Source organism: Pelodiscus sinensis, chromosome 27 (genome assembly GCF_052426305.1).
Source record: "Pelodiscus sinensis isolate ZL-2025 chromosome 27, ASM5242630v1, whole genome shotgun sequence".
Taxonomy (NCBI): domain Eukaryota; kingdom Metazoa; phylum Chordata; order Testudines; family Trionychidae; genus Pelodiscus; species Pelodiscus sinensis.
In genome coordinates, this window is record NC_143078.1 from 5,550,963 (window position 1) to 5,578,386 (window position 27,424).

The 27,424-nt window shown below is 47.4% G+C and overlaps 1 protein-coding gene across 1 annotated transcript in view; it reads right to left on the reverse strand.

The window, feature by feature from the left end:
* The window catches only part of CR1 (complement C3b/C4b receptor 1 (Knops blood group)), a 238,352-nt gene that overhangs the window by 18,138 nt on the left and 192,790 nt on the right, over window positions 1-27,424 (reverse strand). The window contains exons 113-118 of the mRNA XM_089773562.1: window positions 24,251-24,464; window positions 17,358-17,543; window positions 15,427-15,523; window positions 10,102-10,187; window positions 9,087-9,281; window positions 7,842-8,021 (exon numbers count right to left, since the gene is read on the reverse strand). Coding sequence (XP_089629688.1) covers window positions 7,842-8,021; window positions 9,087-9,281; window positions 10,102-10,187; window positions 15,427-15,523; window positions 17,358-17,543; window positions 24,251-24,464 — 958 coding nt within the window. The remainder of the gene's footprint in view (window positions 1-7,841; window positions 8,022-9,086; window positions 9,282-10,101; window positions 10,188-15,426; window positions 15,524-17,357; window positions 17,544-24,250; window positions 24,465-27,424) is intronic.

Sequence of the window (27,424 nt, forward strand, 5' to 3'; positions counted from 1 at the left end):
TAAGGAACTCCCTTACCCCAAACACGGAGCCTGCCTCCCCCACCCACCGAGAGCCTATAGGATGTCTGTGGGGATGGGGGGGGAGGGACACCCACTAGGGGGGGCAAACCCACCAAGCCTTGCCCTCCCCCCCAAGAACCTGCAGGCCACTTGAGACCAGAGGCAGCCCCCAGAGCCTCACCCACTCCCTAATACAGCCTGCAGGCCAAAGGGGTCTGGTGGAAGGAGGCAGCTGAAAGAGGAGCAACCCACAGAGCCTGGTCTCCAGGCTGCGGCTGCCTTACTGACACCCTTAAGCACAGCACAACTGCTGCCGCTTTAAATGTGGCTGCTCCATGCTGGGAGCAAGGAGGGAGGCTTTGTGCTCTCTCCTGCCCTGCAGCAAAATCTCTCAGCTCCCATTGGCTATTTTCAGGCCAATAGGAGCTGAGAAATTTTACTGGTGACGGTCTAAGAAGCAGTACTGCAGAAAGGGATCTAGGGGACATTGTAGACCACAAGCTCAATATGAACCAACAGTGTGATGCTATTGCCAAAAAAAAAAAAGCGAACATGATTCTGGGAAATACAACCTAGAAGAGGTTACATTTAACAGGAGTGTTGTGAGCAAAACACGAGAAGTTATTCTTATGTTCTACTCTGTGCTGATTAGGTCGCAGTTGGTGTATTGTGTCCAGTTCTGGGCACCACATTTCAAGAAAGATGTGGAGAAATTGAAGAAGGTCCAGAGAAGAGCAACAAAATGATTAAAGTTCTAGAGAACATGACCTATGAAGGAAGACTGAGAGAATTAGGTTTGTTTAGATTAGAAAAGAGAAGACTGAGAGGGGACGTAATAGCAGTTTTCAAGTACCTAAAAGGGTGTTACAAGGAGGAGGGAGAAGAATTTTTGTTCCTGACTTCTGAGGACAAGATAAGAAGCAATGAGCTTAAATTTCAGCAACAGAGGTTGAAGTTGGATATTAGAAGAAATTTCCTAACTGTCAGGTTGGTTAAACACTGGAATAAATTGCCTAGGGAGGTTGTGGAATCAGACATTCAAGAGCATGTTAGACAGACATCTAGATCGGGGGTGGGAAGTAATTTTTGACAGGGGGCCACTCCAAAATTTTTGGAAATTGATCAAGGGCCACACTTTTCCATATTATTAATGGAAGAATTCTGGTCTGGGATGAAGGTTGGGTGCAGAAGGGAGCTTGGAGTAAGGGACAGGGGTGCAGGGAGGAGTGTGGGGTCTGGGAGGGAGTTTGGGCGAATAAAAGGATTTCATCTGCATTAAAGTGCAAGCTGGTCTCCATTTTGGAAGAAAAAATTAGAGGACTTGAGACCCATGTTCCATCAGAGAGGATGAAGACTTCCTCGATAGAAGGCAGCGTTTAATCTTGCAGACACAGCAGGCTGAAGAGCCACAGAAGGCAGTGCAGGACGAGGAAGAGAACTGGCAGCATGTAACCTCTAGAAGGAGAAGGTGGCCAGCTCAGGTATCCCCCATTCCTGTAGAGGTAAGTAACCGCTTTCAGGCTCTCTCCGCAGGTGGAAAATGCTTTGGCAGGGACTTCTCCGGGAAGAAATCAGAAGGGAACACTATCTACCAGAAAGCATGAGATGCGTAGTCCCAGGGATGGGGGTTCCATGACCACCACCACCCCCAAAAGAAGACGACGGTTGGTGGTGATCGAGGACTCCCTGCTAAGAGGACTGAGTCATCCATCTTCAGTCCAGACTTGCACTCTTGAGAAGCATGCTACTTACCAGGAGCTGAAATTCAGGATATAACAGAGAGACTTCCAAAAGTTATTAAACCTTTGGATCGCTAACTCTTCCTGCTTCTCCATGTAGGATCTAACAATATGGCCAAAAATGACCTTGAGTGGGCTACAGCAGATTAAGTAGCACTGGGAAGAAGGATCAAAGAATATGAAGCCCAAGTGGTATTCTCGTCCATCCTCCCAGTTGAAGGAAAAGGTCCAGCTAGGGATCGTCGAATTAAGGAAGTAAGTAAGTGGTTGCACAGGTGTTGTCGGATAGAGGGCTTTGGTTTCTTCAACCATGGGACTCTGTTCCAGGCACGGGGATTGTTAGGAAGAGATGGGATCCACCTAACCAAGAGAGGAAAAAGCACCTTTGCGGGCAGGCTTCCAAACCTAGTGAGGAGGGGTAGGTTCGCTGGGGGATGGTGACCAAAGCTCTGAGATAAGTGAGGAAGTCGGATACTGGGAAGAAAAACAAGGAGGAATGAGCAACAAGGGAGGAGCCCTGATTCGGATGGAGAAGGTAGGGCCATCAACTGGTTATCTAAGGAGTTTGTATACAAATGTGAGAAGCCTGGGAAACAAACAGGAAGAATTAGAAGCCGTGGCCCCGTAAAAGAAATATGATTTAACTGGAATAATGGAGACTTGGTGGGATAACTCGCATGACTGGAGCACTGTCATGGAAGGATATAAACTGTTCAGGAAGAACAGGTGGGGCAGAAAACGAGGAGAAGTTGAATTGCATGTAAAAGAGCAGTATTATTGCTTGGAGCTCCAGTATTTAGAGGGAGAAAAGACTGCTGAGAGTCTATGGGTTAAGTTTAGAGGTGAAAGCAACATGGGTGATGTTGTGGTTGGTGTCTACTATAGACTGCCAGATCAAGTGGATGAGGTAGATAAGGCTCTCTTTAGTCAACTGAGAGAAGCTTCCAGATCACAGTCCCTGGTTCTATGGGGGGGGACTTCAATCACCCTGACACTGGATGGGAGACCAATACAGCAGTACACAGACAATCCAGGAAGATTTTGGGGAATGTTGGGGATAACTTCTTGGTACAAGTGCTGAGGGAACTAACCAGAGGCCATGCACAACTTGACCTGCTGCTCACAAACAGAGAGGAACTAGTAGGGGAAGTAAAGGTGGGTGACAACCTGGGAAGCAGTGATCATGAGATGGTAGATTTGAAGATCCTGACCAAAGGAAGAAAGGAGAGTAGCAAAATACACACCCTGGACTTTAGAAAAGCAGACTTTGACTCCCTCAGAAACCTGATGGGCAGGATTCCCTGGGATGCTAACATGAAGGGGAAAGGAGTCCAGGAAAGCTGGCAGTATTTTAAAGAAGCCTTACTGAAGGCACAGGAAGAAACCATCCCAATGAGCAGCAAGAAAAGCAAATATGGTAGGCGATCAGATTGGTTTACTGGGGAAATCCTTGGTGAGATTAAACACAAAAAGGAATCTTACAAGAAGTGGAAACTTGGACAGATGACTAGGGCAGGGAGAGGGTCCAGAGGGACCTGGACAGATTAGAGGATTGGGCTAAAAGAAATCTGATGAGGTTCAACAAGGAAAAGTGTAAAGTCCTGCACTTGGGACGGAAGAATCCCAAGCACTGTTACAGGCTGGGGACTGAATGGCTAAGTAGCAGTTCTGCAGAAAAAGACCTGGGGAGTCCAGTGGATGAGAAGCTGGATATGAGTCAACAGTGTGCCCTGGTAGCCTAGAGAGCTAATGGCATATTAGGGTGCATTAGGAGGAGCATTGCGAGCAGATCCAGAGACGTGATTATTCCTCTTTATTCAGCTCTGGTGAGGCCACATCTGGAGTATTGTGTCCAGTTCTGGGGCCCCTACTACAGAAGGGTATGGATGCATTGGAGAGGGTCCAGCAGAGGGTGACCAAAATGATAAGGGGGCTGGAGCCCATGACCTATGAGGAGAGATTGAGGGATTTGGGTTTGTTTAGTCTTCAGAAGAGAAGAGTGAGGGGGGATGTGATAGCAGCCTTCAACTTCCTGAAGCAAGGTTCCAAAGAGGCTGGAGAAAGGCTGTTCACAATAGCGACAGATGGTAGAGCAAGGAGCAATGGTCTCAAGTTGCAATGTGGGAGGTCTAGTTTGGATATCAGGAAAAACTATTTCACTAAGAGAGTGGTGAAGCACTGGGATGGATTCCCTAGAGAGGGGGTGGAATCTCCATCCCTAGAGGTTTTTAAGTCTCGGCTTGACAAAGCCCTGGCTGGGTTGATTTAGTTGGGATTGGTCCTGCCTTGGGCAGGGGGTTGGACTTGGTGACCTCCTGAGGTCTCCTACAGCTCTATGATTCTAAGCAGTTGTGACCTAGGGCAGGGGACTGAGATGCAGGTTTTGGGATGTGACCTAGGGTAGGAGGGGATTGTGATGTCAGATCTGGGAGGGGGCTTAGGTGCAGGAGGGGACAGCAGGTTTGGGTATGTGAATGGGGAGCAGAGGGTAGGAGAAGGGAGGGGCTGGGATGCCAGGGGCAGGTTTTGGCTGGGAGGCACTTGACAGCAGAAACATGAGGCACACTGTCTGTTGCAGGCTGCTCATTGCTCCACGTGGCTCCTGTCCAGGCATGAGAGGGAGATAGAAGGAGGGGGCGGACAAGGAGAGAGAGAGAAGTCTTCCCACATTGCCCTTGCTCCCAGAAATTCTCGGCTCCCACTGGCTGGGAACTAAGAGATTGGCCAATGGGAGCTGTTCTCTACCTAAGGGTTCTAGCAAAGCGGCCACAAGCCAGATTCAGTGGCTTGGCAGGCCTGATCCAGCCCTCTGGCAGCCTCTTGCCCACCCCGATCTACATGGTGCTTGGTTTTTCTGTGAAGGCAGAGGACTAGACTTGATGACCTCTCAACATCTCTTCCAGTTCTAGTGTTCTATGAGTCTACAATTCTTCCAACGCTGTGACTAAGATCATAGTGGTTCACAGCTGAAATATGGCAGATAAAGCACACTAATGAATAAGATATTTTGAATCCACCTGCCAAAAGCATAGGCTCTTATACGACTATGCCACTGTAGCGAAAGTAGCAAAAAGCTTTCTATTCTACAATCAGCATGTTTCATTCATAAGAACATAAAAACAAAAGAATGGCCAGGCTGGGTCAGAACAAATGGTCCATCTAGCCCAGTGTCCTGTCTGCCGACAGTGGCCAATGCCAGATGCCCCAGAGAGAGGAAACAACAGGGAATCCTCACGTGATCCCTCCCCAGTTACTCACCTCCAGAGAAACAGAAACTAGGGACCCCATTCTTACCCAACCTGGCTAATAGCCATTGATGGACCTAATCTCCATGAATTTATCTAGCTCTTTTTTGAACCCTGTTAAAGTCTTAGCCTTCACCACATCCTCTGGCAAGGAGTTCCACAGGTTGACTGTGTGCTGAGTGAAGAAAAATTCCTTGTTTGTTTCAGCCTTGTGAGGCAGTAGGGACAGATGCACTATGGCTCCAGTCCCAGGAGCAGCTGTACCACAGCCCACCCTAACCACAGCTTCAGCCCTTGAGGAGGTTTGAAGGTGAGGCTAGGGCTGGCTGCCCAGCTGCTCCAAGGCTGGGCCCCATAGTGGGTGGCAGCCTGCAGCCATAGCACACAGGGCAGCCACCCACCATACATCCCTACCTCAGGAGCAGCTGGACAGGCATCACACGGCTGTGGCCCCCTACTCTCCCATCAACTATTATCTGTGGTTTGTAACCTATCCTTTAAATCGGCTTCCGTACCTGATGACTGGAAGGTAGCCAACGTGACACCAATATTTAAGAAGGGCTCTAGAGACGATCCTGGCAATTACAGACCGGTAAGTCTAACTTCAGTACCGGGCAAATTAGTTTAAACAATAGTAAAGAATAAAATTGTGAAGCATGTAGAAGAACATAATTTGTTGGACAAAAGTCAACATGGTCTCTGTAAAGGGAAATCCTGTCTTACTAATCTGTCAGAGTTCTTTGAAGGGGTTAACAAACATGCGGACAAGGGGGATCCAGTAGATATAGTATACTTGGATTTTCAGAAAGCCTTTGACAAGGTCCCTCACCAAAGGCTCTTGTGTAAATTACATGGCCATGGGATAAGAGGGAAGGTCCTTTCTTGGATTGAGAACTGGTTAAAAGACAGGAAACAAAGGGTAGGAATAAATGGTAAATTTTCAGATTGGAGAGGGGTAACTAGTGGTATCCCCCAAGGGTCAGTCCTGGGACCAATCCTTTTCAACTTATTCATAAATGATCTGGAGAAAGGGGTAAGGAGTGAGGTAGTAAAGTTTGCAGATGATACCAAACTGTTTAGGATAGTCAAGACAGAAGCAGACTGTGAGGGACTCCAAGAAGATCTCACCAAACTGAGCGATTGGGCAACAAAATGGCAAATGAAATTTAATGTGGATAAGTGTAAAGTAATGCACATCGGGAAAAATAACCCCAACTATACGTACAGTATGATGGGGGCTAATTTGGCTACAACAAATCAGGAAAGAGATCTTGGAGTTATCGTGGACAGTTCTCTGAAAACTTCCACACTGTGCAGCGGCAGTCAAAAAGGCAAATAGGATGCTAGGAATTATTAAGAAATGGATAGAAAATAAGACCCCGAATATCTTACTGCCCCTGTATAAAACTATGGTACGCCCACATCTTGAATACTGTGTACAGATGTGGTCTCCTCACCTCAAAAAAGATATTTTGGCCTTGGAAAGGGTTCAGAAACGGGCAACTAAAATGATTAGGGGTTTGGAACGGGTCCCATATGAGGAGAGGTTAAAGCGACTGGGACTTTTCAGTTTAGAAAAGAGGAGACTAAGGGGGGATATGATAGAGGTATATAAAATCATGAGTGGTGTGGAGAGAGCCGATAAAGAAAAGTTATTTATTAGTTCCCTAAATAGAAGAACTAGAGGACACCAAATGAAATTAATGGGTAGCAGGTTTAAAACTAATAAAAGAAAGTTCTTCTTCACACAGCGTGTAGTCAACCTGTGGAACTCCTTGCCAGAGGAGGCTGTGAAGGCTACGACTATAATAGAGTTTAAAGAGAAGCTAGATAATTTCATGGAGGTTAGGTCCATAAAAGGCTATTAGCCAGGGGATAAAATGGTGTCCTTGGCCTCTGATTGTCAGAGGCTGGAGAGGGATGGCAGGAGACAAATCACTTGATCATTGTCTTCGGTCCACCCTCTCCGGGGCACCTGGTGCTGGCCACTGTCGGTAGACAGGATACTGGGCTAGACGGACCTTTGGTCTGACCCAGTACGGCCGTTCTTATGTTCTTATGTTCTCCCTCCCACCCCTTTCCAGCAGTAGCTTACCTTTCATGCCCAAGGAAGGTGAGTGCTGATGCGTGAGGTGGTGGGCAGGATTAAAATTCTTTGCACAGGCCTGAACAGGCACGTACTCTAGAAGGAACTTAGCTCAACAGCTGCCAAATAAGCCATATTTTAGTTCTATTGTTAGCCATATTTGGCTCGTGAGCCATAGTTTGTCAACCCCTGCACTAGTAGCCTGGTGGTACTTTAAAGATACATTTAGAATTGTGAGCTTTTGTGGGTAAAATCCTCTTCATCAGATAAACCAGAGTAACAGAAACCAAGAGATGCACATAACAGCAAAAGGAGTACCTGTCAATTGTAGGACCAGTGTTAATAAGGTTAATTAATGGATGTGTCCTACTCATAGCTTTTGATGTGAAAATGCAAATGTTAAAAGCAGGGTAAACTGGCTTTGTAATGTGCCAATCAGCTAATATGCCTTTATTCAAACCCACGGTAACAGCATCCAACTTGTGTATAATTTCCAGTTCAACCGTGTATCCTCAATTGTGTATTTCATTCTCAATAGAAGCAATCACCGCTACTCATAAAATGTCAGAATGTCTAAAAAAAAATCAGCTTGTAGAGAAGAACTCTGTTAGGAGATTTGGAAAATCTCACCTTATGTCTAAAATTTGTACTTTACTCTAAAAACAACCTTACAGTCTAATCAAGTCTTGGAAGAACAAGTTTATTTTTTTTTAATATTGCTGAGTGTGGAGTGAGTAATGGAAACTGGTATCGAATCCTATTTGCACTTACCTTTTTTACAAATTGGTGCTGCAGGAGACCACGAATTATCCGCTTGGCATGTAATCACATTACTGCCGACCAAGGAGTAGCCATGCATACATTCAAACATAATGGTGTTTTGATAAGTATAAGGACCAAATCCACTTAGTTTTCTCCCGTTTTTAACGTCTACATTATCGCATTTGACCACTGAAAATAGATAATATGAAAAATGTATCTGCTAAGGAATAAATAAAGCCCTCAATCACATGAAAAGCATATCTTTACACTATTTTAAAAAAATTAATGGTAGCTTTAATTCTGCATCTTCTTTTGCTCCCTTTGCCTCTGAACTAATTTTAAAGTTTATTTCTACAAAAGCTGTTTAGGAGCAGGACAAGGAGATTAACCCTCCTCCACAAATATATCAAAATGAGGCCTCAACTAAACATACCAACAGATACACAGATATTAAATCACACAACACTGCACTTAATTGGAATAATTCACAAGTTAAGGAACCCTCTTAGGTTTACTATAACCATTCTCTTTGTGACACTAAATATACCAATGACACAATTTCACTTAAGCTTTACTATGGGTGTCCATATATCCAATATTAACTAAATGTTAATATTGCTACAAATATCACAAGGGCCAACTGTTCTAATTGTTTGAATAGAGGTAGCAGCGCAGGCGACGGTGAGGGGGTAGGCAGCACCATTGAGCTGGTGTTGGGGGTAACTGGCTTTTAAGTTAGCTCCTCCCCAGCACCGCCCCCTGCCTGCCCTCTTCTCCCTCCACTACTTCTGTTGGAGGTAGCAAGTCGGGGGGAGGAGGTAAGCGGGTCTGTGGAGCCAGCACGCATGGGAAGCCTGCTTGAAAGCCGACTCTCTGTGTATATTGGCTCCTGTCTTCCCCCTCACCCTCTGTGCTGCTGCCCCTCTATCAGAGGCAGCAACCTGGGGGGTTGGATGGGTGGATAGCAGGCAGATCTGGTGTTCGTGGAAAGCCGGCTTTTAAGCCAGCTCCTCACTGGCATCCCCTCTCCCCCGCTGCTTCTGATACAGTATATGTAGTTGACAAGTGCATGTAGATGACAAGGTTAACCAATAAACCCAGACTGATCAGTTAATCGTGCAGTTGTCTACATGTTGACATCGGTATCACTAAACTAATTTCCTCAGGTTCCTGGGTTGCTTAGCAATCTAAGTATAGTTTTTCCTGGGAGGAGATGGCAGAATAAGAAGTGGATGAAAAGCAAATACTACTAACCTTTGCATTCAGGAGCTGGCCCACTCCACTCTCCATTGACTCGATCATTCGTTGTACAATGAATGGAGGCCTTTCCAATAAGAGAGAAGCCTTTCTCACAGCTGTAAGTTACTGCAGAGCCAAATGCAAACTCTTCTTCACCCACACGACTATGGGATCCATGGGCGATATTAGGAGGTGGAAGACAAGGTATTGCTGAAGAAAAGAATGTCAACATGAAATTAAAGTTTACATTGACATTGAACTGAAAAGACTTTTCACTCAAAGTTATTTCAGATCCTTCCAAAAGCTATTTAGCCACCCAAAAGTCTATTTAATATTGTGTTTTAACAACATTTTATTCTGAAAGTTTTCTGCATTTAGCCTTGACTCAATCCAGTACAGTCACTGCTCAAGGAGGATGCTTCATGTAACACCAGCTTTCGAGGATGACCATAACAGAGTAGGGCCCTTCCCAAAGTTAGCCTTAGGGAGCAGAAATCTCTTGCCTGGCATCTTGAGAGGTCCTATTTGTTCTACCACCAAAAAACTAAACTAGGATGTGTGGCTGACTCAAAAACCATCTTGCACATCAGCAGCATGACTGATACACTGAAAGCATCCAAGAGATCAAATTAAGGTAGAGGCAAATTAATTCTGATTAATTCCAAAAGAGCCTGATACTTTAAGTGGACAGATTTGGGAAGGATCAAGACTAAATGAAGTCATTATTGTGCCTTTTACTTAGTGAGAAGCAAAGATTATACAGATACAATAGCAAAGAGTTGCCATAAAGCCTGTTGGATTATATGTGAAAAATATAAAGGGGTTTTTAAAACGCCGATTCTGCAGGAGTCATCCAGACACCCCGGTCAATCTCAGTATGATTTCATTTCTTTCCCCAAACAAACAGAACCAAGTTGTACTGTCATTTAGATTAAATGTCAAAGTGAGAACAGACTGACTCCACTATAGCACCGGCTACACTCCTCCATCCCCAGACACGAACTGTTCTTAAAACATTAAATCAGCTTACCTTGGCACAATGGAAGCTCCTTATCCCAATCAACTCCACTTCCACTAATCACACAACGAGCAGAAGCTGGTCCAATCATTCTGTACCTAAAGAAAAAAGTCTCAAGTTTGTTACTCAAGTGAGCAAAGAACTAGTTATCAGCCCAGAAAGATGGAACATGGTTTCTTTCAAGCAGCAGGTGGAGACAAACCACTGAAAAAGGATCCACTTAAAACTATCGGACCCAGGAACACTAAGGCCGGGTCGACACTACACACATGGGTCAGTGTCACTTTGTCGCTCAGGGGTGTGAAAAATCCATCCTCCTGGGTGACAGTTATACTGGCCTAACCCCCCATGGAAACCACGCTATGGCAACTTCTCTCATCAACACAACTAGCACCTCTTGTAGAGATGGACAGCTAGGCTGATGGACAGGCTTTCCCTTTCCTACAGGGGCATCTTCGTCTATATCCGTACTATGGCACAGCTGCATTTGAGGACCAAGCCCTAAGTCGTTAAAGGCGACAAAGGGCTCTAAATACAGTGACCATATTTTCTGAACCAAAAATGGGGCACGTTAGTCCCGCTCCCTGATCCTTTATGCCCCGCCCACCTGCCGCAGGAAAGCCCATCCGCAGGAGTAGTATTTCCAGGATCAAGATTGACACGTGACCTGAAGTAAAGGATGTCACGTGACCATTCTGAGAACTCCTCCCACAGACCTCTACCAACAGGGATGGGTTTGGGCCCCAAAGAAGCCCCTCATGCATCTACACTGAAATTGCATTAATCCAGGCCCCAAACCTTGGGGCCCAGGACACTTTAGCGCTAAGGAACCAACCTCGACTCAAGACAAGATCCAAGGTCCTATTAGTTTCCTGTGTAGATGCAGCCCTATTTGACTCATGGCCTGGGAGTCATCAAAACTATCCCACAATTTCATGGGACAACTTCCTTAGCCCTCTTAACAGATGATGCTTGCCAGTTCGAATTAACTGGGAATCGAAGGTGGCTGGAGCAGCTCCCAACCTGTGCGCACAGGGAGCTGTTCCTGCCGAGCTCTGCTGCCACTTACATGCTCGGGGGGAGAAATACAAATCAGAAATGGGCAGCATTTTCTTGTGCAAATATAAACTATCACCTGAAGGAGAGAAGAGACATTCCCATGGCACTTTTACAGCAGCGAGTGCAAGGTATTTATGCGCCAGATATGCTGAACTGTTGTATGATTTTAGGGCTTCAGTCGCCATCTTAAAAGAGTGTGCCGATGGTGCTTGTTTTAAAAAAACTGTTATTTAAATGTGTGACAATTCCTTAGGGGAAAAACACGTTTCCTACTCTGTGTTTTACCCACGCTCTGTCACATATTTCATGTTACAGCAATTTCAGAGGACAACCTTGCACGTTGCTCATTTTAAGAACACTTTCACTGCAGATCTGACAAAAAATGAAAAAAAGATATCAATCTGAAATCTCTAAAGATAGCTACCGCACTTGATTCAAGGTTTAAAAATCTTAAGTGACTACCAAAATCTGAGGGAAAAAGTATGGAACATGCTTTCAGAAGTTTTAAACAAACAACACTCCAAATCGTAACAGAATACGGCCCACCAAAAAAGTTGCAAAGACATGTCCTGTGGAATGGTGGCTGAAGTGTGACCCTATCCTCCAAAGCACTTGCAGCTTAGTATCATCTGCAAATTTAATAATTGTACTCTCTATGCCAATATCTAAATCATCTGTGAAGATATTGAACAGAACCGGTCCCAAACCAGACCCCTGCGGAACCCCACTTGTTATGCCCTTCCAGCATGACTGTTATGCCCTTCCAGAATAACTACTCTCTAAGAACGGTTATCCAGTCAGTTATGCAGCCAGCTTATAGTAGCCCCATCTAGGTTGTATTTTTCCTAGTTTATTGATAAGGTCATGCGAGACCATAGCAAATGCTTTACTAAAGTCTAGGTATACCTCATCCACCGCTTGTCCCTTATCCACAAGACTACTGTAGTCCATTACTAATTGAAAGATTAACTAGGTTAATCATGCAACAACTCTAGTAAGCACTAAAAGCCTCCTCTCTGAATGTACAGTTGTGTCACATTGTCTCAGCTCAAGCAGCTCGTGTTACCTTTTCTCCTGCCTTTGCCAGCGCTGCCAGTGGTGGGCAGCCAGAAGTACTGCATTTCCAAGTCCAGTTAGCTCAACGTCCAGCTAAACCAGTACAAGAAGTGGAAATATACGGGCAAAACTGACCCTTGGTCTTTACTACAGAATGCGCTAAGCATTTGATTACGTTCATTTCTCCAAGTTCTCTCCCTTCAATCACCTGTGGAGGCAGGGAAGACCAAGGAGAGATAAGAGCAATAGCTTTTGGCCATGCTGCTGCTATGTTGTAAAACAGAATTACACCCAAAAAGACAATCTGCTGACATGCGTAACGGTAGACAAGACAGCTTCCCTGAGCTGTGACTACTTCATCACGTCCCTTTTCAATATTTAAAACTCAAGCATTTTTACTATCCATGATCTAATCACTGCTCTTCAAACCCAGACAACTCATAGGCTTGAACAATTCCTAAACCTGAGGCCCCTCTAGGCTACTGCATAGAAATCCAGCAAGTCCTACAATAGGAGCTCAGACACTTCTGTGGGTCAAACCCACTTTGTTCAGAAGGCAGGGTAATGACCATCTACAGGACAATGGATTTCATTCCCACCTCTGTATTCCACAGGACACCTCACCCAATGTATTCTGGGTTTGTTTCTTTCATCACCTTCCTTTGAACCATTAGGGAAGGCCATGGCTGAATGGGGGGAGCGGGCAGGAGTCTGAGGTGACACTAAGCACTCTCACCTCAATGCTTAGCTTGCGGGTTCTCACTCAGGGTATATGAGTATGTGGAGTCGGCAAAATTTTTCTCCCAGAGCAAACTGGTAATGACATTGGGTCATCCTCCCCCGTTAGCATGAGAATGTAGATCACTTGCCAGGATTACTTCAGTATCTCTCATGTCATTGTTTCCCCATCTTGATATTAATACTGACACCTATCAGCAAGGCTCGACAAATTATAGAAAACCCTACTTGCCAGACAAAAAAGGGACTTGCCACCACCTCTCCCCCCCCACCACCACACAGGCGTGTACCACCGGAGAACGGGACGGCATGTTTGTTTACGTCAGTTATCATGACCGTGGTTATCATTGTTTGTCATTCTTTGATGTTTTGATGCGGTCTCAGAAACTTCAGTAAAAGTTACAATATTTTCATAGGTGTGCACATCACATTTCATTAGGGTATGCACCCAAAGAATTTTTTAAAATATACTCTTTGACCTCCCACTAGCCACACCTCTGGAGGTAGCACACTCAGGGCAAGATGGTCAATGACCAGAAATAAAAGGTGTCATGTGACCCCTCTCTAAGGACTTTTCCCACCATCCTCCTCCCAACAGGGATTAGCTTGGCCCCCACCAAACTCCCTTCATACAACTATCCTACAATTGCATTAACCCAATGTGTGTGACATTAACTCGGGGGCAGAGAGGCTACGGGAAGTGTTCCCTCTAAGAGTTTCCTCCCATGAGCAGAACGAATTTTATGTTGTGCACCAGTACTGAGTTCATGTGGCTTGTTTGGATGTACCACTGGCACCAAAGTTATTAATAAATATTTTTAAACCTTTACCTTTTCCCTCTGCTGCCGTGTCTCCTCCCCTTGCTCCATCAGCTTCCCTGGTGCCTGCTGCCCCCCAACCCCTCACCCTCCTATGCTGTCCTGACTCCTGCCCTTCTCACTGCCCTCAGCCTTCCTGAGACCTGCCCCCCTCCACCAGCCCTTCTCTCATCCCCTCCCGTGCCCACTCCTCCAGTAGCTACACACTGATCATATGAGCTACCCCTCCTCATTCCCTCTCCTAACACCTCCCTCTCTACACACCTGTCCTGCCTCTGTCCCCTGGTGTGGGTCCCTCCCCTGTAGGTGTCTGCCCTTCTGCTTCACCCCCAGAATCCCCTGGCAGCTGCACCTTCCCCTGCCCCCTCCTGGCGCCTCCCCCTTCCCTCACTGCTTTTACCCCCTTTGCCCTCTTTTTTCCCTGATGCCCACCACCCCCACACTCTCTGCCCCTGTGCCCTCACACATGCCTTGCTCCATCCATACCTTCCTCATGCCCACCCCTTCTTTCAAGCCTTCTCCCAGCACCTCCCCTTCCCCCCCCTCTAGTCCCCAATGCCCTTACCCTCTCCTCTCCCAGCAACACCCTGTCCCCGCTATTACTGACACCTCCCCTCCTTCCCTTTTCCTTATTGTCTCCACTTGGCCCCCACCCCCCTGGCATTTGTCTCTCCTGCACCCCTATCCCTTGGTGCCTTCCCTTTTCTTCTCCTGACCTGCCCCCCCCCCTCAGCACAAGCCCCTTCCCCCTATTTTTCTCCCTTCCCCTCCCCGGCTTGCCTTCCAGTTTGTGGGGCTGCAGGAGCCTTTTTTAATCCGGAGGTCACTGGCTGTGACATCATGACACTACGTCACACCAGCGTCCTGACGTCTGCCAGCATCACGCCCTCTGACTTGCGCCCCACCTCTTCACGCCAGAGCTGCACGCAGACAGCCAAGCGGCAAGAATGGCTGCACTTCCCCCTTCCCAGCGGTGCACCACTCCTCCACCCAGACGGCGGATTGGATGGGACCGGGCTGCCCGTAGTGCTGGCTTCGGCCTGCTCATCATGACGGCCCTCCAGACCAGTCTGCCCCTGCATTAGGGTGTGCCAGGGCATTCTATTTTGTCTAGTCTGTAGCTACTCGCCTGCTGGTAATATATACTCACCATGGGACAGAATATTTGTAGAGCCCTGCCTATAAGGGAGGGACAAAGATTTGTTTTCGTGGAGCAGGAAGAGAACTGCTTCTACCTGGTGCTGCCTCTTATGGACAACATTCAGCCACTAGCACCCAGACAGAAAGCCCTGTAACAAGAGAGGGAATGAGCGCCACATGATCCCTGAGGTGGAACTCTCACTCTCTCATGACCCAACACCTTCTGGATGGTCTCCTCATGCCTCTAGGTTAGGATTTTGAAAAGAGCCTGAGCAAGCTAAGCTTCCCATCTCCCACTGAATGACAGCTGTAGCTGGATGGCTCTCTTCTTTTGACTCCTTTAGGAAAAAAGTCACAGCTGTAATTCTTAACCAGGGATCAGCCCATAACTACAGATTTATGGCACCGCACCCACTTAAGTTCTTGAAGTTATACTAGGCTTTCTAGCCTCGTTTTACCAGACATCAGCAGTTTTACACCACTCTAGGCTCTGTTAATTAGTCAAAAGCAATAATGTGGCACTCACCCATCATCACAGGAGAAGCTGACTGTTGCACCAAACCGGAGATCGGTGAATTGAATCCTGCCGTTTGCTAGTTCTTCTAATGGTCTACATCGTTTTCCTAGAAGAGAACAAGAGTAATATTAATCTTAATACATTATCTTAAGAGGTAAAAGGAAAAGGGGATATGCTAACTTATAGCCCCTAATATAACAAATACTGGCCAGTGGTCTTTGAGTCCAGTGTCTGGCCCATATTACGGAGGTCAGCACCAAAGGCAAGAGGAAAGCTTAAAACACACAATATGGATAATTATGAATTATGCCCCCAGGAAAGCGAGGTCCAGATCCTGAAAAATCATTTTCTCAACTATATTCATGTGGTGACACCCAATGATCTCAACGGGCAGCAATTACAAATAAAAAGTGACATAACAGCAGGAAGAAAAGGATAGCTGGCATAAATTATAAGTAAAAAAATGATATAGAAAATAAAGAAATAGTGAAAGAGTCACAACTGGCTTGTTTACAGACAATAGGCAGGTTCTGAAATGCGTTAGGAACAAAAGAAATCCTAGCACAATATGCAGTAATAATTGTTTTACAAAGTATGCCTTGTGGGTGATCATTTGAAAAATTATTTACTGGTCAATATCCTCCTTCTAAAACGTGTGACAGCACCCCATGTAGAGTGTTAAGATTTCTCTGTCAAATGTTAACACACAGCAAACCACAGCAGAAGTCTTTCCGCAACCCTTGTAAGCTGCTGGGGACCATCCTCTCACTGGTGTTTTGCCTTCTGTGCCAGAGATTGCAAGGGGAAACAGTGCCAGCTCAACAAGGGCACTGACAAGTGACCCACACGGAGGCTGCAGCACTGAGGGCTGAATCCAATCTGGTCTCCTGAGCTAGGGAAAACTCTCAAAGCAGATAAGGCATGTACAAATTGCGACCTGTTAACTAAGACCTGATTGATGCAGCAAAACAAGCGCCACTGAAGTCACTAGGACTTAACGAGTTCTGAAGTGCTTTGCTCAATCAGTACCTATACATTTTCTCAAGCCAGCAGGCCAGAGTCTAAGGCTATTCAAGAAGCCCTATCAGTATTAAATAAGACAAATTAAATCATAATTTAAAACAACAAAGCAGAGTTAAGGTTCATCAGCATCCAACTATACATATCCTTACTAGTGCACGTACTAGGTAAGACCAAACCTGCAACAATCTTCATGTCCTCTTAGCAATGAAGCCAAGAGAAGTATTCTAAGTTTTGTTATAAACTAGTACTTTGAGGTATTTGTGATGCTCTCTATGCTATCAACAAGAAAAACTATGAACACAATTAATTGAATTGCAGCAATGTTCTGTAGCACCTGCTTTAATGAAGTTACAAGATGTCACATGTAAGACCCAATATCATTAGAGAAACTAAAAAGTACTTAAGCTTAGATGTCCTTTATTTTATACTTCCATTCAAAACTGACCACCTTTAGAAAGGTGGAGTGTCATATTCCAGTAACTTAAGTGGTGCATGCTAAATGCCTCCCAGGCACAGGAAAATTATGTGGATAGTGAGAACTGCACTATTCTTCAGTTTAATATCTACCACTAGATAACAAAGTGTTGATGTTCTACAAAGACAGATATTTAACTCCTGACCTAAAAACAAGGAAGAAATGTGGCAAACCTATCCCTCCTCTTAATCCTGTTTGAGAACAAAAGGCTGAAGTTTCCAGAATTTTGTATTTTACCTGCTGTTAAAGCAGCCTACAAAAATACGGAAGCATTCTGCTACTTTTTTTAAAAATGTACTACTACTATAAACAAAGAACTGCCTAGAAAGTGTTTATGGGTATCAGTGTTAAACTGTGAACCACTTGCCCAACAAAAGAGAGTCTCCTAACTATATCAAGATGACTTGCACGACAACTGAAATGGAAAAGCAACGATACTCACGTTCACAAAAATCAGGATCTGATGACCAGTCTGAATTTGCAAGACATGTAACTAAAGGAGACTTCCCACTGCTCAAAACATACCCTGAGCGACAGGAGTATTTCACTTTGGTCCCAACGGCATAGGAATCTCTCACTTGCTCAGCCAACTCAGCAAAACTGAACCTTGGAGGAGAACCACAATCACCTAGCAACAGAGACAGACAAGGAAGAGAAAAAGTTAACTTTGAAAGACATTCGGTAGTCTTCTCAAAAATGAGTATCTTCTTATTTTACTGGGGACAATTTGGATATAGAGGTTGAACCTCTCTAGTCCAGCATACTCTGGTCTGGCAACATCCGTGGTCTAGCATGATTTTAGTTAGTTGGATGTCCTCTTATTGCAGGTGTGGCCAAGATTCCCACAGTCCCATAAAGTTTGTTTTCAGCCACCTGTCCTGGCTCTCAATGTTCCGTGCTCTTATTTAAGGAAAAAATAAAAGTTAAAGACACCAGCAAACAGTGCAAGTGCTGGTGATGATACTATGCATAAGCATGACATTTATGCTTTATCTACTTATTTCCTTGTGCCAATATAGTAAAACTGCGTAACACCACAATTTATTATGTATCAGTACAATCAGACATTATTAGAGCTGCTTTGCAAGTATTGTTTCATGTATTCACCTCAGTGAAATAAAAATAAGAGAGACCAATTTACTTTAATATTGACTTCCTGTAATTTGGCAAATTCCCTGGTTTGGCACCGGTTAGGTCCTGAGGATACCGAACTAGAGAAGGTCAATCTGTTCTGGTTTTCTTTAGAGCCTTGAATCTACTGTGAATAAACTTGATGCACAACTGCAACTATAATGTAAAAATTTAATGTACTATGTATACATAGCAACTATTGTTTTGCACAATGTGCATACCTTGCATTACAAGAGACTCCTCCACTGTACCGGTTTTATTATTTATGACAGCACCAGCTCAGTGACTAGCAAGCACACAAGGTTACATGAGAGAAGGTGGCATACAGGGTACCGTACACCAAGGGAGCAATCTATGGAATAGTGCGTGAAACGTGGATTTAGAAAGAAACGAAAACAGTTGGTGAACAGCAATATCTAGACAGATGTCTAATACACACACACAAGAAAGAGTGTGTTTTTCTGTTGTCCATTATTCAAGAAACAAGTGAAAACAACTGGTGAACAGCAATATTTGAGACAGATGTCTTTCATCTATATCTATTTCAGTGTGTGTTAGTCTGTGTGTCTATTTGTCAATTTGTTCAAGAATTTCTCCTACACAGTAAGAGCTAGGACTACCAAATTTGGTAGGCAGCTTCCTCTTACCCTAACTTAAACCAAGGTCAGGGTTTGGTTGTGCCTGAAAAATGTGAAGTGCTGGGAATGGGACTGTTTTGGATAAGATGGAAAGGGAGCAGAGAATGGAGGGAAGTGAAAGAGAAAGGCACAGAGAAGAGGGACACAAGATTGAGAGTGGCCATTGGGGGGAGCCACAGAAAGAAGAGTAGCCAGCAGGGCTGAGGCTCTGCCATCTTGCTTGTCTCAAGACTGGGTAAGGAACTCTCCTGCCCCAAACCCGGAGCATGCCTTCCCCCCACCCAGTGAGAGCCTGCAGGATGTGTGGTGGGGGACCCCTCTGGAGGAGGGGTCAGTCCCCAGAGCCTAGACCTTCCCCGAACAGCCTGCAGGCCAAGGTGGTAAAGGGGAAAGGCTGATGGAGGGGAGGCAGCTGAAGAGAGGGGAAGCCCCTGGAATCCGGCCCTCACATTGCCCTTCAGCCTGCAGGGTAGAGGAGCAGCTAGAGCAGAGAGCAGCCCCCAGACCCTCCCCAAACAGCCTGCAGGATGTAGTGGGGGGAACCCACTAGACGGGGGAGGAGGGAATAGAGAGAATGCACCAAGCCTCGCTCCTCTGCAAGAACCTCCAGGCTGCTGGAGACAAGGGGCAGCCCTTTGAATCTTGCCCCTGCCCCAGAGAGCCTGCAGGCTGTTGCAGGGGAGCGGGTCTGCTGGAGGCCAGGGACAGCCCCTAGAGCCTCACCCACCCAACAAGACATCCTGCAGGATGCAGGGGGCTGCTGGAAGGAGGCAGCTGAAAGGGGAGCAACCCTCAGAACCTGGCCACTCCTCAGACAGCCTGCAGGGTGGAAGGGGGACTGGAGGGTGGGGCCAGCCTGCAGAACACTGCCTCCTTCAATAGGCTGCAGGAAAAGGTGACCATTGCCCCCAGCAAGGCCTCCGGGGGAGCAGCTGCATGCTGGGGGTTACCCTCACCCTGACAGGCAACAGGATGGGGGAGTAGAGATGTTATGCAGTTGTTTAAACAATTAGGCCAAGTCTACAGTTGCAGCTTCTTGCACGTGCAAGTATTCTTGTGCAAGCAAACATCCACACTGCCATGTGTGAGCTGTGCTTTTGTGCAAGAGCATCCATGGCAGTGTGGACGCTCTCTTGTGCAAGACAGCTCCAATGGCCATTTTAAGCCATAAGGTTTTCTTGCGCAAGAACCCCCTGCTGAGCATCCACACTGCCCTCTTGCACAAGAGCCCCTGTGCAAGAGGGCTTATACCTGTTAAAAAAAGAGCATAGCTCTTGCACAAGAAGCCCTCTCTTACCACGCCATACTGTAAATCTTCTTGCACAAGAGCGGGTGGGCAGTGTGGACACTCTGCGGATTCTTGCAGAAGAACAGCCGTTCTTGCGCAAGAACCCGCCAGTGTAGACATAGCCTTAATCAATGTGCCTGAGCTTATCAGTTAACACAAACAACTACACACCTCCCCCTTGCTGCCTGAGTATAAGGTAGTGGGAGGAGGGGAGGAGTCAGCTTAAAAGCAGGAGCATCAGCTCCGCAGCAGTCCAGGTGGGAAGGGGGAGCAGTAGGTGGGATCCTGGAGCAGCCTCTGTCGGTGAGGAGACTGGGCCCCCCTGCAGAGAGAAACTGCTGCCACCCTGCGCTGCTGCCTCTGTATCTCTATATTTTTAAACGGGCCCCCTTTGTGGAACGCCTCGATCTGCCACCCCACGCTGCTGCCTCTGTATCTCTGTATTTTCAAACCAGCTCCCACTGCCACCCTGAGGCTGCTCCCTCTACTATAGAGGCAGCAGTGTGAAGTGGCCAGGGGCTCCCTTGGGAGTGAGGCCAGAAGCACACTGGCTGCTGGCCCTGCCCCAGGGGGAGCATTTTATTAAATGTATAACTGCTAAAAATTATTGCAAAATACATGATATCTAACATCCCTAGTGAACAGTTAGAGGCCGAAGCTGGCCCACAGAGCCCCAATGTTCCCCACACCAGACAAGCGCACAGACACAGATCCCCTCACTCGGGAGGAGCCCCTCCAGGGAGTGCAGCGCTAGCCCCATGCTGGCCAGAGAGCACTGCCACAGCTTCCTGGGAGAAGCTAACGCTGGAGCAGCGCCATCCTCACCGCCATGAGTAGCACTGGTAAAGTTCCGCCACCTTCTGTCCTGAGCTCTCTGCCCCAAGTCCTGCACCTCCCACCTGTCCACTTCTGCATCCCCACTTCCTTCCCTTTGCCCTGAGGCCACCACCCCATTTTGAGTCCCCTCCCAACTCTAACCCTTTGTCCTAAGCTTCTCCTTCCCCATAACCCTTACTCTAGCCTTCATTTTGAAAAAATACAACCACTGAAATAAAGCATGTATATTTTTCATTTATATTCCAAAAAGACAACAAAATTCCTTCAGCTAAAGACCTGAGCAACACCAGATACATCTGCTGGTATTTCTTATATGACGCATGGACACAGAAGCAACTGGTCCTTGTAGGGTAAGGAGGGGATAAGAAAGGGGGCATGTGAGGGTTTAACACCAAAAGGAGAACGTGAACCTGGAATCTCTGGAGCTTAGGGTAAGGCAGTCCCCGGGTTATGTACAAGATAGGGACTGTAGGTTTGTTCTTAAGTTGAATCTGTATGTAAGTCGGAACTGGCGTCCAGATTCAGCCGCTGCTGAAACTGATCAGTTTCAACAGCGGCTGAATCTGGAAGCCAGTTCTGACTTACATACAGATTCAACGTAAGAACCCCAGGCATCCCCAAGTCAGCTGCTGCTGAAACTGATCAGCGGCTGATTCCAGGAAGCCCAGGGCAGGGGCTTCCTGTAGTCAGCCACTGGTCAGTTTCAGCAGCCGCTGACTTGGGGACGCCTGGGGCAGAGCAGTTGGGGTGCTGCCGGGTTGGTCCAGTAGCGCCCAGAGCGGCGCTACGGGACCAACCGGCAGCGCCCCAGCTGCTGTACCACAGGCGTCCAGAGCAAAGCCGGGGAGCACGGGAGCAGCGGGACAGCCCAGATGCGCCATGGCTGTCCTGCTGCCCTCGGGCTCCGCAGCTTTGCTCTGCTTTGCTCCCCGTCCCCCTGGTCTGCAGACCAGGGGGACGGGGAGCAAAGCAGAGCCTGCGCGTTCCGCCGCTTTGCTTCAGGGAGAGGGCCCGTTCGTAACTGTGGATCCGACATAAGTCGGATCCGCGTAACTCGGGGACTGCCTGTACGTCTATATAGATAAATCTATGTATTATATATATTGCTTCATATGACTTGACATTGTGCCTCTCCATATAACCTTGTAACTTTGTATTAATCCATATAACCTTGTAACTATGTATTAGAACCTAAATCCATATAACCTGATAACTTTGTATTAGAACCTAAATCCATATAACCTTGTAACTTTGTATTAGAACCCTATATAGAAAACTTGTAGAAAACTGAATATATATAGTTAAAATGGTAAAAATGTCTTTTGCTAGGAGTAGAATAAGATCTTCCCCCTACTCTCTTTCCCCCCACTCTGTAATCAATTGCCCTGTTGAATGAATGAGGTGTGAATGAGTAAGACTTGGGAGCCAAGCACCTCCAAACAGCTACACCAGTTGAAGAGGGGGTAGAAGCCAGACCCAAGGTGTCAAGTGGGCTGAAGAAAGAAGAGCAGACATATTGAAGGCCTTGGGGATTAGAAGCAGGCACCTTCTTTGGAAAACACCCTCTCTGCAGCACAAAGGGACCAACGGACACAGACCCAGAGTTTGAATCTGGGATATATCTGCATATGAGAGGGATGCTATAAAAGTGAGGTGTCTTGCAGAGGACCCCGGGTTTCGTCTTGTCACCATCGGAGCATTGATCTGGATTGGCAGAAGCCTGGCTCCACCCCTCCCCCATCTAGCTCACCTGGCCAGTGAAGTTAAGGGGAGCAACTCGGTAACAACACAACAGCAAGACAGAGTATGCTTGTGTGTGTGTGTGAGTGCATGAGTGACTTATATATATATATATATCATATGCATATGATAAGTGTTGATTATTCTGTGTGTGATCAATAAATTTGGCATGTTGCCTTATCCCCCTGAACAAGATCCCGAGTACTTCTTTTAAGTACAACATCTACACATAAGTGTTATTTCAGAACAACAGGCATTATTCAAAAATAACATAGTCTGCATCTACACTACAAGCAGTTATTTCGACATGTCAATATTCTGAGCTCGGACACTTTTTATTCTAACTCTTGTAACTCTCATTTTATGAGGAGTAAGGGAAGTTGGAGGAAGAGTGTGCTTCCTCGGCCTTCCTGCTGTGTAGACAGCACCAAAAGCTAAAATTTGCTATTTGATTTAAGCTATGCAATTGACATAGCTAAAGCTATGTAGCTTATTTTGGCTTTAGCCGTGCTGTGTAGACTCGCCCTTGGTACATGAGCTTCTACGGCAGTGGTCCTCAACGTGGTGCCCGCGGGCACCATGGCGACCGCCGGGGCATTTGTGTGCACCCACCGACAACCTAAGCCAGCCCCGCCCCCGGCGCACTGGAGGCGCCAGCCCCAGGCGCGTGACACGCACCAGCGCCTGGTGTGCGGTGTTCGGGTGGCCCCAGCCCCGGGGCACATGCGAGCACGCGGCGCCGGCCCCAGGCGCGTGGCTCGGGCGGCAGTGCTGGCCCCGGCGTATGGCACAAGGTGATCGGGCAGCCCCGATCCTGGGGCACATGCCGGCGCCCGGTGCAAGGGCATCCCCGCCCCTGGTGTGCTCTAGGACGCGCGGCCCCACCCCCTGGGACACCCGGCGCCTGAGTGGCCCCACCCCCCGGGCGCCTTTAAAGGTTGGGGACCACTGTTCTACGGCATGAGCCAAAAGCCAGCTAATTCTCAGCTAAGGCTGTAGCTCAGACTCATTCTTCCTCTCTCTGTGAGTGATCTCAATGCCACATGGGACAGGAAACTACACCCATTCTGCGTGTTTGTTACACGTCACAGCACCCTGCGCCCCTCTGGAGCTGCCACCAGTCACCCACCCATGGGCGTGGCGCCTGCGGGGCGCTGCAGACTCAGCTTGGGGCCACACACCGGGAATGTCTCAGCCCGGCCGAGTGGCTCAGCCCCGCTTTGTTCTACTGGGGGGTGGGGGGGGGACCCTCAGCCCGCGGCCCCCGCTTTGCCTGGCTCCAGACCCTCCCCCAGCGTAGGGGACCCCCCCGGAAAGGTTGCTCAAGCCGGCTCTACTGGCTGCGGCAGCGCCCTGCCCTTCCGCGGGCAGCGGCTCTTCCTTCCCCCGCCGCTAGGGAGGGGCCCGGCCGCACCCGGGGGTCAGCCCCACGGGGGGGAGGGGGAGGGGCGGGTTTAGCCTCCGCGCCAGGCGCCGCCCCCGGGGCTCCCTGGCCGGGGCGCCCCGTTGCGTGTGGGGGGCTGCTGGGAAGGAGCCGCGAACGGGGCCACAGGGGGACGAGGACCAGGGGCAGGTGGGCGAGGGCGGGGCCAGAACCGGGAAGGGGGCGGGGCTACGGACCGGAAAGGGAGAGGACCCCGGAAAAACAGGGGTGCGGCGGCGGACGCCCCAACCGTCCCTCCCCCCGCCCGCGACACTCACCCCGCGCTCCGCTGGGAAGCACCGCGAGCGCCAGCAGCGCCCTGAGACGCGCCTCCCAGCGCGGCCGAACGAGCCCCATGGCGCAGCGCGGCTCCCAGCGCCTCTCCAGTCTCGCCCACACCCCGCCGCCCTCTGCGCCTGCGCGGAGCCCTGCCGCTGGTTGGCTGCGGGGGCGCGTTGCACGCCGCTGACGCATACGGAGGGCGGAGCCAGGCTCCGACGCGAGCGGCAAAGCGACTCACGTGGCCGTTGCAGCGACCGTTCACGCCCCGCGCGCTGCAGTCACTAGCCGCTAGGGCGCGCCCTCCGCTAACGGCAGCCGCTTTGAAAACGCCGCGGGGCTGCCGGGCGCTCGCAGCACGGGGCCCCGGGGCAGGAGGAGGGGCCGGGGCTGCACTGAGCCCTGCGCACGGAGGAGACTTTCCTGAGTCTCTTCTCCCGCCCCTCAGAGGCGCCCTGCCCCCTCGCACCACGACACTGCGGCTGTGTCTACATTGGCGCCATGGCACAAAACCATGGGGCCTGTCTACACTGACCGGGAGTTCTTGTGCAAGAACACGGACCTTCTGGGAGTGAAATCAGGGCTCCTTGTGCAAGAACGATGATGCTCTCGCTCAGGAATAAGCCCTCGTGCAGAAGTCTTCTTGCACAACAGTGCAGACAGGCAACGTTAATTTCTTGCGCAAGAAAGCCCAATGGCTAACATGGCCATCAGAGCTCTCTTACGCAAAAGAGCATGTACACTGGCACGGATGCTCTTGCGCAAAAGCATATGCCAGAGTAGACACTCTTGCACAAATACTTTAATGCAAGAACTCTTGTATGCATGTTCTTTTAACTGTCGTGAACATTAGAATTTCAACATAGGATCCTCTGCACAAAAAAGGGCAAAGTCTCTAACTACGGAAGCAAAATGCAAGACAATATAGCACTTTAAAGACTAAAGTGCTACATTGTCCTGCATTTTGCTTCAGCTACCCCAGACTAACACAGCTACATTTCTATCACTATTCTAAATACGGAGGCATCATCAGTTTCTGCATCACAAAGGTACCAAGATTGACTTAAAAAATGTGTTACCATAAATTTACAATTCCTCTTTTCTGAACACATTTATTTTTCCCAGATAATATATTATAAATTTCAGACAATTTTAAATAAAGCTTTTGATTTAACAAGTTAACCTGTAGCTTCTGGCCTCTAAAGTCGTATTTATTTTTAAATAAGCAATCCAAGAAGAAAAAATATTGAAGACAAAATTTCATTCTAAGGCTGTAATTTTAACTCCTATAAACATAAAACATTATAAAAAACCTGATTGTCTCTTTACAGTAGTGCAAGGGATATCCAGTGCCATGTCTTTGAAGAGCAAGTGATGGGAATGGCATTCATGAAGCCCTTTTATAATCCAGCAACTCTTCAAAATTAAAGGTTCTTTAATTTTTTCAAACACACAACCTCCACAACGTTTTCAAGAAAATAGCTGAGTCAGTCAATGAAGCAAGCTCAGGAGGAAGTTCAGGGTCTTGTTCTTGAAGTTTCTAATCAAGGCATGCTCTTCTAGATGACAGACAGCTCAGTCAACTTGCTCAGGGTCAAGAAGTTCCATGAAAGTGAAAGAAGGCCAAAGCATAATCCTTGATGCTGCCACTTGTCTTCATCTTAGAAATCTGCAAGCAAGGCATTTTCATGGACAACAGCAAGAGGTCAGAAAGGAGGACAGTCTAAATGCTACAATCTGGTGCTGTGTAAAGTTGACCTTTCCCACTATAAGGATCTAAGAAAAGCAGCTACAGAAACAGTTTTGACCACACATTATAACTTTGCATTTTCCCCTCAAACTTCATTGCGAGAATATAAAATATCCACGTCCACGTAGAAGGTGAAGAAAATGCTTCCATGTTCACCACAGAAAACAAACAAAATGCACGACAATGAGGAAAAGCGGTTTTCTGCCTGCATAAAAGGATACACCAATATTAAAATTAGGTTTTTCTATTTTCCTGCTCTTCTTTAGAAATATTTTATTGCATTTTTATTACTGTCATTTGAACATTTTTACATTTCATAGGGAAAGATTGTCCAGTCTCCTTTAAAAAAATCTGTTTACAAGTCACAATAAATAGCACATTGTGAACTTGTTCATATCAGGGACTGTGTATTGTGTGTTTAAAAATGCACATACATGAAGCAGTAGCTTGACATATGAAGGCAGATTACATAATGGCACAACAACTCAAAGCAAAGCAACACCACGAAAAGTTGGTTTGCAGTACTGACAGTTACAGCCACAGGACTAAATATAGAGTGATCTATAAGCAGAGGAGTCACTGCAACACCTTTAAGTGCAGAGGTGAATTGTTCAGGCCTTATTCTAGTTAGTGTAAGAACCTGCTGGTTAGAAGCATTGGACAGAGAGCAGGTTTCCCCTGAACCATACAAACAAAACATCATTTCAAAAGTAGGTAACATCTGATCCACGATTTCCTTCTTTTCTACTAGAAGGAAACACATACATGTAATTCACCAGAACTGGTTTTGTTTTTCCAGCTTCAAAAGAGTGGTATGACACTGCAAATGCGATCTGGTCATTTGCTACAAACAAAAGCTTAGCCCAGGGGTAGGGAACCTCAGGCCCCGCCCGGCTTGCCTAGATGCGGTTCCCGAGGCTTTGGGGAGCCCATGCTGGTATTCCAGCCTCTCTGCCACCCCATCACAGGACTGGAGCACATAAAATATACTAGCCAGGGCCCTTCTAGGCTCTGCTGTGCAAGGCAACTGTGATATAGGGAGCAGCTTTTTTCTCGTCAGTAAGGGGCCACATCAGTGTGGGGAGAGTGGGGGTTTGGTTTTCTTTTTTTTCCCCCCTCACATATGTGCAGCCCCTCCAACTGATTTTTCTGTGGGTCAGCAGCCTCGAACCCAAAAAAGGCTCCCTATCTTTGGCTTAGCCAAACCAGAAGTGTTTGGGGGATACAACAGACACTGTTTTTTATTCAAGCAACCAACAAGGCAGAACAACGGGTGAGGAGCAGTTACTTTCCACTCAATACACTGTGCACCTTTGTTGTTCAGGAGACAAATAAGCCATCAACATTATTCAAAGGAGTCACAGTTGTCGAGAATTAATTCTTCTCACAGCAAACAATTTTGTAACTTAACCAGCTATCAAGT